General features: G+C 36.8%; 1 protein-coding gene and 1 pseudogene across 2 annotated transcripts; both read right to left on the reverse strand.

The window, feature by feature from the left end:
* Positions 1-4,430: 4,430 nt before the first annotated feature.
* On the reverse strand, positions 4,431-6,391 carry LOC145128452 (putative polyol transporter 4; annotated as a pseudogene). The gene is made up of 2 exons (XR_013716911.1): positions 6,034-6,391; positions 4,431-5,844 (listed from the first exon to the last, which is right to left on the reverse strand). The product of XR_013716911.1 is annotated as a putative polyol transporter 4 (transcript).
* A 3,442-nt stretch (positions 6,392-9,833) lies between these two features.
* LOC145131525 (uncharacterized) lies at positions 9,834-10,721 on the reverse strand. Its single transcript, XM_079066199.1, has one exon. It carries the CDS (start codon positions 10,719-10,721, stop codon positions 9,834-9,836), a length of 888 nt encoding a protein of 295 aa, XP_078922325.1.
* Positions 10,722-12,890: the final 2,169 nt, after the last annotated feature.

A 12,890-nucleotide genomic window follows, 5' to 3' on the forward strand; every position in this document is an offset into this window, starting at 1 on the left:
TCTTAGAATTCTCCTAATGAAACTATGTTGGATCCTCGTTGATTCCTCTATTGGTTGTTGTGGTGAGGTGGTTACATCTATCTAAGTGTTTTACACGAGAATGAGAATGTCTAAAGAATCTATGAGATTAATAAAAATTAAATTTTTATGAAGATGATCCTTTCTGGTCTTTCTATAATCACGAAGTGTGTACAGATTATATATAATCCAGATCAAATAGACCTTCGAATAAGTGATTCTACTCTAAAACCACAACCAAACAAGGAACATGAAGTAGAGTGAAAATCACTTATTCTAAGTCTATAAAATCTCAACTATATATAACCTTAAAGTATACACTTAGTAATTATAGATCTACCACAAAAGGTATTTTTAACAATTCCCTAAAGTTATTTATGGTACCTAAAATACTTCTATGGTATTTTAATTATATGTTTGATTCTTGAACTTATAGATATATGAAGTTGATAAGTTTTCAGTTTTGTTGTTATAGCATCCTAAAATACTCCTATAGTATTTTAACATTTATGTTTGGTTCTAGAATTCTTCTAGTACCTAGGCAAGTTTTAGACTTGTTGCAACACTACAATCACTCCCAAACACATGTTGCTCATATCTCAAATAAATATAGTTGATCAAACTATATTGATCCAATATATGATTAGATAACCGTCCAGGTTTAACTATAATGTCCAACATCCAAATACTTTTGTTTTTGTTCTTCTTGTGATACTCGTTCTATTATATATATATATATATATATATATATATATATATATATATATATATATATATTCTACATGCACTTATACTTTTATAAAATATTGTTATATATTAAAGTATAACTCTTGGTTAGAGTGTTTTTATCCCAATGTGTTTATAGTTGTATATATTTTACGAATGAAATACTAAGTTCACTATAAACAATGTTCTGATACCAATGTGTCACACGCCCAAACCAGAACGGCGAAAACGTTCGGGGGCGGAGCACGTCATGTCAAGTATCACAACACATGCATTATAGTAACCAAAGAACAACAACCATTGCATTAATAAGGTATAAGTTTTTACATAAGTGTTTAAACATTACATATTCAAAGATCGAAAGTACATATAGTAAAAGACAAAAGACGCAGCACGGTACTAGGCTGTCTTCTCAAAAGCTCCGGAAGTGTACCTGTCCACTGGATTCCTGAGAATACAAGTTCTTTTGAAAGAGAGGATCAGCATTTAAGCTAGTGAGCTCATAAGTATTTTTGTTATAAAAGTATACTCTATGAGTACATAATGAATACAAGTTATATACAAACCGAATCAAACAAACAATCGATTGTGTGAATCTGCCCTAAGCCCACAACCAGAAAAGGAACAGGAAGTAAGGCGGAAATCACACATCCCATTGTTTGTTAGATTCTCATCGTATATAGCCCCGACGTATTCACTAGGTGCTTACGGAGTTAACTGTAATAGTTCTATTACATTTGATGGAAATGTTCTTTTAAGAAAGTCATATATTTTCTTTCGTAAATTGGTAACCACAATAGTTCTTACTATAATTGCTTAGTTTATACTAGCTACATATAATCTAATATCGAACGGACAGTTAATTGTGTGAATCTGCCGTAACCCCACAACCAAACAAGGAACAGGAAGTAAGGCGGAAATCACACATTCCACTACCTATCGGATATTAATTATATATATCTCTAATGTATAAACTAAGGAATTATAGCAATAACCATTTAAGGTCCTATATGTTATACTAGTTTAATAGGAAGTATTAAACCTTTTATAAGTTCCTAGTTTCACTAACTCTATTGTAAAACTTTGTTTTCGGTAATAAATGTTATTGTTTTCAGAAAGTTCTGTCGGAGACTGTTTACCTTAAGATAACGATATTTACCATAGAAAATCCTATATTTTCCGCTTTACCACTGAAAAGTAGTTTTAATCCCATAAAACCGTTACATTTAAGTGTTGTTGTACTTATAACATAATTTGACATAATTTTAACCCACCATAAATTATAAGGAGAATGTTTTCCATTTTGTTTGTGGAAAGTGATTGGTGGAGTAGTATTTCTTAAACATACACTACTGGTGTAATAACTACCCTATTATTAAACTTGTTAATTAGGGTTTAAAATGTGATAAAGTTGTAACCATGTTGATAGACTAGAATAAACACAACGACTTTCTGATGTCGAAACTGAATATGTGACATTTGTCACCCGTAGACCGATAGGTCCCACTGTAGCTAGTAGCGAGGTGTGGGATTGTCAGTCCCGTATAGATCTATACACACAATGCCCGATCTCCCTCCAGGAGACTCTGGTGACAAGAGTATGACATAACAAGTATATTGCTATGTCCTGAAAACGTACCATCACATTTTGGTTTAAGTAAAGATTGAATTATACCATTTTCTTGACAAAGTAGTTTAAACCTCGTATACTTATCTAGAAAATAGGTATCTCGTTTGTTTCATAAATTATACCTATTATAATTTATACGTTCTATCTGATTAGCATGATCTCTCATGAATGAACCCCTTTGCTCAGCGTGATACAAAGGTAATGATACTGACTGAAGTAACATTTTATATTCCTATATGTATAATTTATATAATTAAGAAGGAAACGACATTCGGGCAAATAATCCCACCTTAAGCCCACATCCAAACAAGGAAAAGGAAATAAGACAACTCATTAGTACTAAGCCCTTTAAATCTTATTTATATACTTATACATATATGAACATGATTTTGACAATTATAAATTTAAAGTGTTTAACAGTTTTCGAAGAGTTTAACAGTGTTTAAAAAGAGTCTACATAACTTTAAATCATTTTGGAAGTATTGGGTAATCATTTATTGTTAACACAATATTTATAAACACAAGAAAACCTTTTGTGTGATTGTTATCGCATGTAATCAATATTAATTGTGTTCAACTTGTATTCCCCCCCCCCCCATAAAAGCATTTAAAATCATTAAAAAGATAGATTATAGGGGGTATGAACTCACCTTATGCTGGTGATTCGATTGAAGATATGATATAGGATGATTGGTATGCCAAGTGAAGTCCCGAGCACAAATGGATCCTATTTAGCATATATTAACATATATATATGTATGAAATTAGGGCCTATAACAGCTAATATGTAAAGGAAACAACCTTAGGAACTAGGAAACACTTACAATGAAGTGTTAGAACCGAAAATGAAGGGCTGAAAGATGATCACGGCCACACAAGAGGAGTTCACGGCCCTTGAAGGGTTCACGGTCCAAGAACACTTGAAGTGTTCACGACCCAAATGATGAATGTTTGAAGGGTTCACGACCAATATGAAGGGTTCACGACCAGAACTTCTTGAAGATCTTGAAGATTTTGATGAAAAGTGAAGGATCAATAGATGAAAGCAAGTGGTTTCCAAGGAATAACAAGAAAAGGGTGTCATACTTACATTTTTTAGATGAAAGGAGACCCTTTTGTGGATGATACTTGAGAGAGAAGGGGAGAGTTCACGGCTGGAAGATGAGAAATGAAGAGAAAAATGGCTAACACCCATATATATAGAGGAGGGTAGTTCACGGCCCAAGGATGGGTTCACGACCGTGAACCTAGTTTGCGGCCGTGAACCTCTTTTGAAGGTGTTTCCGGCTAGAATGCAGTCCACTGATCTCTTGCTAACACTTCCTAACGCACAATCCTAACTTATACTAGGCTTAGAAACATATAAATTTGACCTTTAGTTGCTGTTTTTGACTTTACAAGAATAAAATTTTCGGGTTGTCACAAGAAGCATAATATAGATCCATGGCTAGCACTATATGTGAGGTTTTATGGCTAAGGTGGCTCCTTTAAGACTAGGATGCTGCTAAGTGGGTCCTACACCTCTAATGTATGACATTGAAGCTGCTAGAAACATTGCAGCAAATCCAGTCTATCATGAACGGACAAAATATGTTGAGATGGACTGTTATTTTGTCTGTAAAAGGGTCAATAGTAGGGAGATCAAAACGCTTACTATCCGGTCTGAACTTCAAACAGCCGGCATTTTTACTAAAGCACGTGATTTCAAGTTTCTTTGTGTCAAGTTGGGTGTTCGAGATCTACACACTCCAACTTGAGAGGGAATATTGAGATTATAATCATCTTCGTACTTATCTAGGATTCTGTTTTTCCTAGTATATAATCATCATCCCTGTTAAATTGGTTTTTAAATTCAATAACAAGAAAACTTTTATTAATCTCAAAACTTTTTAGAAAAAATGTGGTGTAAAAAAACAAAAAGTTAAGAATTTCTGTGCCATTTACCCATAAATATAAGCATAAACCTACAAATAAATATAAGTATAAACTTAGTATAAGCAAAATTAATGGCCTAAAAAAATCCTAGTTGGCCAAATCACATACGCACTTTCTAAAATTCTATAACAACAAAATTTAGATAAATTATATTACAAACTTTCATATAATAAATGGCGATTTTTCTTGATTTGGCACCAACGTTGAGTATCTGATAGCTCTACTTCGTTTTCTAGTGAATCGTGTTCGTTACCGAACAACGACTCGATTTGTTCCAATGATTTTCCTTTCGTCTCAGGAACAAATTTGTAAACGAAAATAACCGATAAACCAGATACCATGGTGAAAATAAAAAATGTCCCCGACATCGAAATGGCATGAGAAACACATAAAAACGACATTGCAACAATACCACTACAAACCCTATTCCCTACTGCCCCTAACGAGAATGCTTGTGCCCTTAACCGCAATGGAAATATCTCTGATGTCAAAACTCCGCAAATTGGTCCGATTCCGACCCAAAAGAACGCCACGTTCCCGCAAACCAATAGAATCACCAATTCCACTCCCATATATGTTCCACTAAAAAATGAAAGAACGATCGATAAACCGCACAAACAACAAGTCCTTCCAATGGTGCTCACATATAGTAACGGCTTTCTTCCGACTTTATCAATGACTAAGATTGCCACCATGATAAAGGCGGTTTTCGAGATTCCGACGGCTACGGTGGCGGCTAAAAGTCTTGACTTGTCTTGAAGTCCGGCGGTTTGTAGGATCTCAGGGCTGTAGTACATCGTCGCGTCAATTCCGGTGATCTGTTGGAAACATTGGATTCCGATTCCGGTGAATAGCATTCGCCGGACAGATGGCGTCGGAGAAAGCAATTCCCGCCAGACGGCGGTGTCTCCGGTTCTTGCTCCAGCGGATGCTAGTATCTCCGATAGCCGCTCCTCCGCCTCTGAGTCCATCTCATTTGTTTTCATCAAAACCGATCTTGCTTCATCGACTCGGTTTTTGCATCACTAACCACCTTGGTGATTCCGGGATTATGAATATTGCAAATGCTATGAAAACAGACGGAAGGATTCCAACTGCGAGCATGATTCGCCAATTTGTGTGGGAAGAAAATCCAGAAAACGCATAGTTGGATACATAACCTAGTAAAATCCCCAGGTTTATGAATATTTCGGGAAATGAGGTGAATGAACCTCGAGAGATAGTCGGAGAAATTTCGGCGATGTAGACAGGAGCTATCATGACACCGAATCCAATGCCCACTCCGGCAAGGAGTCGACCTATCATTAGAAATTTGAAAGTAGGAGCGAAGGTCATTATAGCTGCACCAATCTGGAAGATGATTGCAGCAAGACCCATGCTCCATTTCCGGCCAACGGCGTCGGAGACTCTTCCTCCGGCCAAACTACCCAATATGGAGATGACACTTAGGCTACCTATGAGAATCTCTTCCTGAAGCTCTGTGATGTTTAGGTCTTCTTGGATGAATATGATTGCTCCACTCATAACACCGACATCTGCATATCAAGAACATTTTGCATCAAGATTCCAAATCTGTATATTTATCTTAATAATACCAATGCATAGATGATGTATTTTTAGGTCAAAAATCAAATATATAAAAAATGGTTGCTTGCTGAAAATAGGCATTGTACCATAAGCTTTAAGCTTTAAAATTAGTACAAAGAGTCGTTTTGGGTTTTTACCATAGCCAAGAAGGACATTGTTGAGAGATGCGAAAACAGCACAAGCAAAAACGTACTTTCTGGTTCTCTTGCTTCTTTGTCGCTGTGTCTGATTGTATTGTACAACCTCTGGATCATTATTACCATAATCGGTAAGCTCAGAATCCATTCTTCTGTACTTGTTCTTTGTTCCTTTATTTTCATCATTCCCAGTTTCTTGGACACCCATGTTTCACTATCTCCCAAAGATACAACTAACTACGTTCCCCGAGGTACAACTGAACTCATCTAAAGATGATTCCTTCAAGGGTTCTTCAGTTCTGTGTTGATGGAGGAAACGTGTTTTGGAATTGGAATGATTTTCCCCTTTAGATCTGATTTGAGCGATAAAAACTAGTTGTTTATTTGTTTATGCAAGTGGGAGATTAGTTTATAACTTCATTTATTAATCCTTTAACCTTAAAAATTAAACAGTTACAAGTTGATAATAAAAAACACTTAATTAAGTTTTCGATGTGAGATCTAATTTTAAAGATGGAAACTTTTTGTAATCAAGACTCAAGAGTTTTAATTAAGTTTTTTGTATTTTTGTAAGATAATTTAAATTCGAGTAAATTATAATTTGGTCCTTACATTTTAACAAAAATCATAAGTTATGTTCAAATTTCAAATCATCCCAATGTGATGATGTCTTTAGATTTGTATTTTGTTGCGGGTCCATACCCAAATACCCAATAAATGACTTCGAAGTTTGGACTACATTTGCATTTGAGCAAAACACACGGTCATACAAAGTTAAGGACGATGTGGAGACAATTTCAAAATTTGGACCGAACTTTTAGTTTTATGTAAAGCTTAGTGACCAAATTTGATTTTTATTGTTTTATTATTATATTTTTATTTAAGAAGCAAGATGCATCTATAAAGATCTCCGTCTCTTTTGATAAAAATTCTTGATCGTAAACTAATAAGTTAGCAGTGTAAATGGTTACCATTCTCATTGCCCCTTTCAATACACATACACGACAATATATATACAGAACGAGAAAGGATATATATTGGGCCCGACTACACAATGGACTAACTGGTCTAATAGAATAAATACAATAATAAAATGTCGGCTAACATCCCCCCGCAGTTTGATCGGGAGGGTGCCGGACGTTCAAACTGTCTCGAAAGTCAAGACACAGAGTAGATGGCAGGCCTTTGGTGAAGATGTCGGCATACTGAGAGGACGAAGGTACATGAAGAACACGTATGGCCCCAGTAGCGCCATGATCGCGAACAAAATGTATGTCGATCTCTATGTGTTTTGTTCGTTGATGTTGCACCGGATTTGACGACATGTATACTGCACTAATGTTGTCACAATATATAATGGTGGCTTTGCGAGGAGGACAATGGAGTTCGCGAAGGAGATTGCGTATCCAACAAGATTCGACGACAACATTAGCCACTCCCCGATATTCAGATTCGGCACTCGATCGAGAGATGACACCTTGTCGTTTGGAAGACCATGAAACAAGGTTGTCGCCAAGAAACACACAATATCCAGATGTAGAGCGACGGGAGACAGGACATCCTCCCCAATCGGCGTCAGAGTAAGCCGTGAGGGAGGTATGTGGAGAGACATGTATATGAAGGCTGTGGTCAAGAGTGCCACGTATGTAGCGCAAGATACGCTTGAGAGCATTGAAGTGCGGTTCTCGGGAATCATGCATATATAAGCAGATTTGCTGAACAGCAAAGGTGATGTTCGGGCGAGTGAAGGTAAGATATTGGAGGGCACCTGCTAGACTGTGGTATAGAGAGGGATCGGTGACAGGGTTATCAGTGGAATCTAGCTTGTGAGTCGTCTCTACAGGAGTGTGGCATGGGTTACAATTGAGCATATTGGCATGTTGAAGAATGTCTCTGGCGTATTTTTGTTGAGATAAAAATAAGCCGTTGGGGCTTCGAGTAGCTGAAATGCCTAGAAAATAGCTAAGAGCACCCATGTCTGTCATAGAAAACTCCTTGCTCAGAAGGGTGATGATCTGTTGAAGAAAATCCGTAGAAGAGCTCGTCAGGATAATATCATCGACATATAATAACAGATACGCAATGTGGTGCCTCGAATGATAGAAAAAAAAAAGAACCGGGTCGGTGCGACTGTGCGTGAATTCGAGATGAGCAACATGCTCAACAAATCGGTGGTACCATGCACGGGGGCCTGCTTCAAGCCATATAAGGATTTCTGAAGGAGGCAAACGTGATTGGGTAAATGCACATCACGAAAGCCTGGGGGTTGATGCATATAGACTGTCTCCTGGAGGTTGCCGTGAATAAAGGCATTCTTCACGTCTAACTGGTGAATGGGCTAATGACGGGAGACGGCTAAGCTGAGGACCGTGCGGATGGTAGCCGGTTTAACAACCGGACTAAAGGTCTCATCACAATCTATGTAAGGCTGTTGGCTTCGACAATTGGCAACAAGTCGTGCTTTGTATCTTGAGAGAGAGCCGTCTGAATTAAACTTTTGTTTAAATAGCCACATGGATCGGACAATGTTAACCCCTGTCGGCCGAGGAAATAGCTTCCAAGTACTATTTGAAATAAGAGCATGATATTCCTCGTTCATAGCTTTATGCCAGTTTGGATCTTGCATTTCCTGTAAGTATGACTTAGGGATAGGGAGTGGGAAGAAGTGTGAAGATTTAGGCGTTGGATGGGTTTGTGAATGCCACTTTTGGCACGGGTTTGCATCGGATGAGTTGTAGGAGGAGGTTTGGTAGTGTTTAAGGAAGTGGGGATGGTAGAGGTGGTTTCAGTATTTGAGAGAGAGGAGGGGGAGAGTTGTGGATTGGGAGTATTGGGCTCTGGGGGGAGGTTGGGGGGTAGGTGGGTTTGCGTGAGAAATAGGAGGAGAAGGGACGAGATATTGGTGAAGAAGGGGTGAGGGATCAAGGTTTTCATGAAGGAAGTCATATGTGGGTGGTTCATCGGGGGTGACGGACCCATAAGGGAATGTGGTCTCATCGAAGGTGACATGTCGGGAGATTATAATTTTACGAGTACACAAATCGTAGCACCAATACCCGCTATGGAGAGAAGGGTATCCAAGGAAAATGCAAGGAGTGGTGCAAGGTTGAAGTTTATGTATGGTAGTGAGGTGAGGATAACATAGACAACCGAAGACCCAAAGATTAAAGTAGGTTGGATGTTTTTGATAGAGGCGAAAATGAGGGGTGTCATGATTAATGGTAGAAGATGGCAGGATATTTAGAAGGTATGAAGCCACGTGGAGAGCTTCAACCCAAAAATGTGGAGGGAGATGAGCTTGAAAGAGAAGGGTTTGAACGGTGTTGTTTATGGTGCGGAGCATACGTTCGGACTTCCCGTTTTGTTGGGAAGTATGAGGACATGAAAAACGAAAGGTAATACCATTTGAGGCAAAACATTCATGAAATGAATGATTGTCATATTCACCCCCATTGTCACATTGAAGAGCTTTGATGGAACATCCAAATTGAGTCTTGACAATGTTCATGAAATGTAGGAATTTGCTAAAAACATCGGATTTGCGTTTGAGAGGGTAAACCCAAAGATAGTGAGTGAAATGGTCAAGGATGATAACGTAGTATTGAATTCCACTCGTGCTTGCAATTGGTGATGTCCAAATATCAGAATGTATGATGTCAAATTTATTTGCAACACTTGAGTTGGAAGAGAAAAAAGGTAAGCGAGTAAATTTGCCAAATTAACAAGATTGACATAAAACACTAGTATCGTATTTATTACATGAAATAACATTATTTAAAATTAAAGACTTTAACACTTGGTCACCGGGATGACCGAGTCGTTGGTGCCAAAAAGAGCGACTTGACGATACCCAGCTGTGGAGGGATATACACCCACCCAAAACGCTGCTGTTGCATTTTCTGCTGTTGCTGTCGACGCTTGGAGGGTTGCCGACGATCGTCCCGACGGTCAGGACGTCTATCATTTCGGCGATCGTTACGACGAGGTTGATTTCCACCATTTGCAGCAGGATTTCTGGAGGTATATAGCACAGTAGATGAAGAGCTGTGGTTTGTGTGAGACGGAGAGGGGGTGACACGAGTGTGCTCCATGCCTTGTTCTTCAAGAAGAATGATGGACCAAGCCTCCGCGAATGTAGGAAATGGAGAGTGATGGCGCACAATGCTCGCTACATAATGGAACTTAGAGGATAGCCCATTGATGGCATACATAACGAGATTTTTATCCGGGACTGTTGTGCCAATATTCTGGAGGAGATTAGCAATGGTTTGAATTTTGGTGAAGTAGGCGATGGCTGTGAGATCTCCCATTGTCATGTTGCATAGTTGATTGTCTAGTTCCATAGCTTTTGCGTTTTTGTTGGTGTGGAATAGATTCTCGACTGCAACCCAAAGAGATCGGGCTGTAGAGTTGTATTTCGTGACCATGTGAAGGAGGTTTTGAGACATCGATCCGTATAGCCATAGTTTCACCATATTGTCAACTCTCTTCGATTCATCATCAGTTGGTTTGGGTTCAGAATCATCGACATGATCAATGACATCGAAGGCGATGCAGTGGGTGGAGAAAAGTTCTCTCCAAGTGTCGTAGTTCATCCGTTCGAGATCGAGAAGAAGAGGAACATAAGTCTTGATGTTAGTGATACCAAAAGCTTTGTTTGAAGGTGCATTGGGTATGGCATCTCCCATGGTGGTCGGCAGTAGGATAGAAAGGAGGTAGGGTTACTGGATTTTGGAAAAGGCAAGAGATCAGTTAATTGGAAAGAAGAAAGGAAATAGGAAGATTTTTAGGAGGAGATTGAGAGGACGATATTGAGCTCTGATACCATGTAAATGGTTACCATTCTCATTGCCCCTTTCAATACACATACACGACAATATATATACAGAACGAGAAAGGATATACATTGGGCCCGACTACACAATGGGCTAACTGGTCTAATAGAATAAATACAATAATACAATGTCGGCTAACAAGCTGTTGTTTGATAAACATCTTAATGGTTCAATTAAGATGTAACATCTTAACCGTTTAGGATCTATTTATCTCTTATAAATGAGATCATTCAAATGAATATGGTTTAAGATAGATCATCTATTTTGGACCATATTCATTTGAGACTCTCAAACTCTTCAACTTATTTCACTTAAATGATAATACAACTCAAAAGTTTTTAATTTACGATAGTTAATTAGTACTTATGACATATGATTGGTTGTTATATATATATATATATATATATATATATATATATATATATATATATATATATATATATATATATATATATATATATATATGCTTAAGTTATTTTATTTTTACTAACTATTGTGTGCCAGAATGCACGGATCTGGACCACCGGATGGAATAGAATCAAAGGTCATAATCTGAGGGTCTATGATATTACAATAGGGTAACATGTACCATATAATCACACAAATTTCAGCATAAGGGCATTTTAGTCAATTCAGACAAATTTAAAAAAGGAAAAATTGAGATTTATGGGATAATTAATGATTTTGATTTAAAAAATCTGATTTTCTTTCAAATTAATTCAATTTCAAACGTAATTTGTAAGCATAAACCGATTTTATTCTATCAGAATGTTATTTTGTTAGAATGATGTTCTGTAATTCTGTCAGAATGGTATACAACTATGAACATAATATTATAAACACATATCATCAAGACCAATAATTTTCAATGAATACAAATTTTATATAAGACGAAGTTTAATAGTTTAGAATCAATAATTACATTCATTCTTAAAGAATACAACTATGAACATAAATTACATTCATTTTTGAAATCTCTTGCAAAAAAAATATTGGCATTCTTGAAAGAATCCTCATTCACTTTCTTGTTTCATTCCTAATGTCTTGTGTATGTTTGACCGCTAAGCCACTTCAAAATATGCTAGCATTCTATGAGATTGACATTTTGTGAGATTGGCATTCTGTCAGAATTGTATTGCATGAGAATGATTTTATACAAGGATCTGCAAAAGGAGATAAACTCGAGGATGGTAAGTGATCCCTAGGTAAAACTTGAAACATCTGAAAAACATAAGAAACAAAAATCATGTTAAAACATCATCCAATTGCAATACAACCCTTGCAAAATCATTCTTATATGATTCTACCATAATCATTCTTATGCTGGAAATACAATTATGGTAGAATCATTCTTATGTGATTCTCCAAGATTATAATACTCTCTACACATTATTTAGATAGAAGAATACATTAGATACATAATATTCTTAAAGAATGAAACAATTGGAATAAGAATAAACACCCAATGATGAGGAAAGAAAGTCATTCTCACAGAATTAGCTTAATTAGCTTAAAGGGAATACACTATAGAATGCATTCAAATTTCACAAAAATAAGCCCATTTTAAAATACAAATTAATACTAGCAATAAGGAAAGAAAAGGCTAGAGCAGGGCCAAAATGTTCTCTAGAAGCTATACCTTCAAGAATGCAAACCCCAGCTCTAATCGTCCAACCAGCACCTGATATATTTCATAATCGAAAAATGATTTCCTCTCTTTTAATATTGAAAGAAAATGAGAGGAATTCTAAATTTAAAGTATGATAGAATAACATAATTATATGTTTTGATTTTGTTTACCTTTAGAGATGAGATGCACAACAATAAACATTCCATCACTAACCATGAATACAATCTGAGACTACCATATTTCTCTTTGGCATTTCATCAAACACTTTAAGGGCGCTCCCTAAATCACCACATTTTCTATGAATCATGAATGAAAAAAAATTCCAATTCAGAACCATCAACATCAAATTCATATGAACAACAAGATATTTCAACACCGTTATAAAAATCTAA

The sequence above is a fragment of the Lactuca virosa genome, chromosome 8 (assembly GCF_052849685.1).
Source record: "Lactuca virosa cultivar CGN04683 chromosome 8, Lactuca_virosa_CGN04683_v6, whole genome shotgun sequence".
Taxonomy (NCBI): domain Eukaryota; kingdom Viridiplantae; phylum Streptophyta; class Magnoliopsida; order Asterales; family Asteraceae; genus Lactuca; species Lactuca virosa.

Coding starts and splice junctions, on each gene's coding strand:
- LOC145131525 (XM_079066199.1), bottom strand. CDS start 10,721: ATGGGAGATGCCATACCCAATGCACCTTCAAACAAAGCTTTTGGTATC.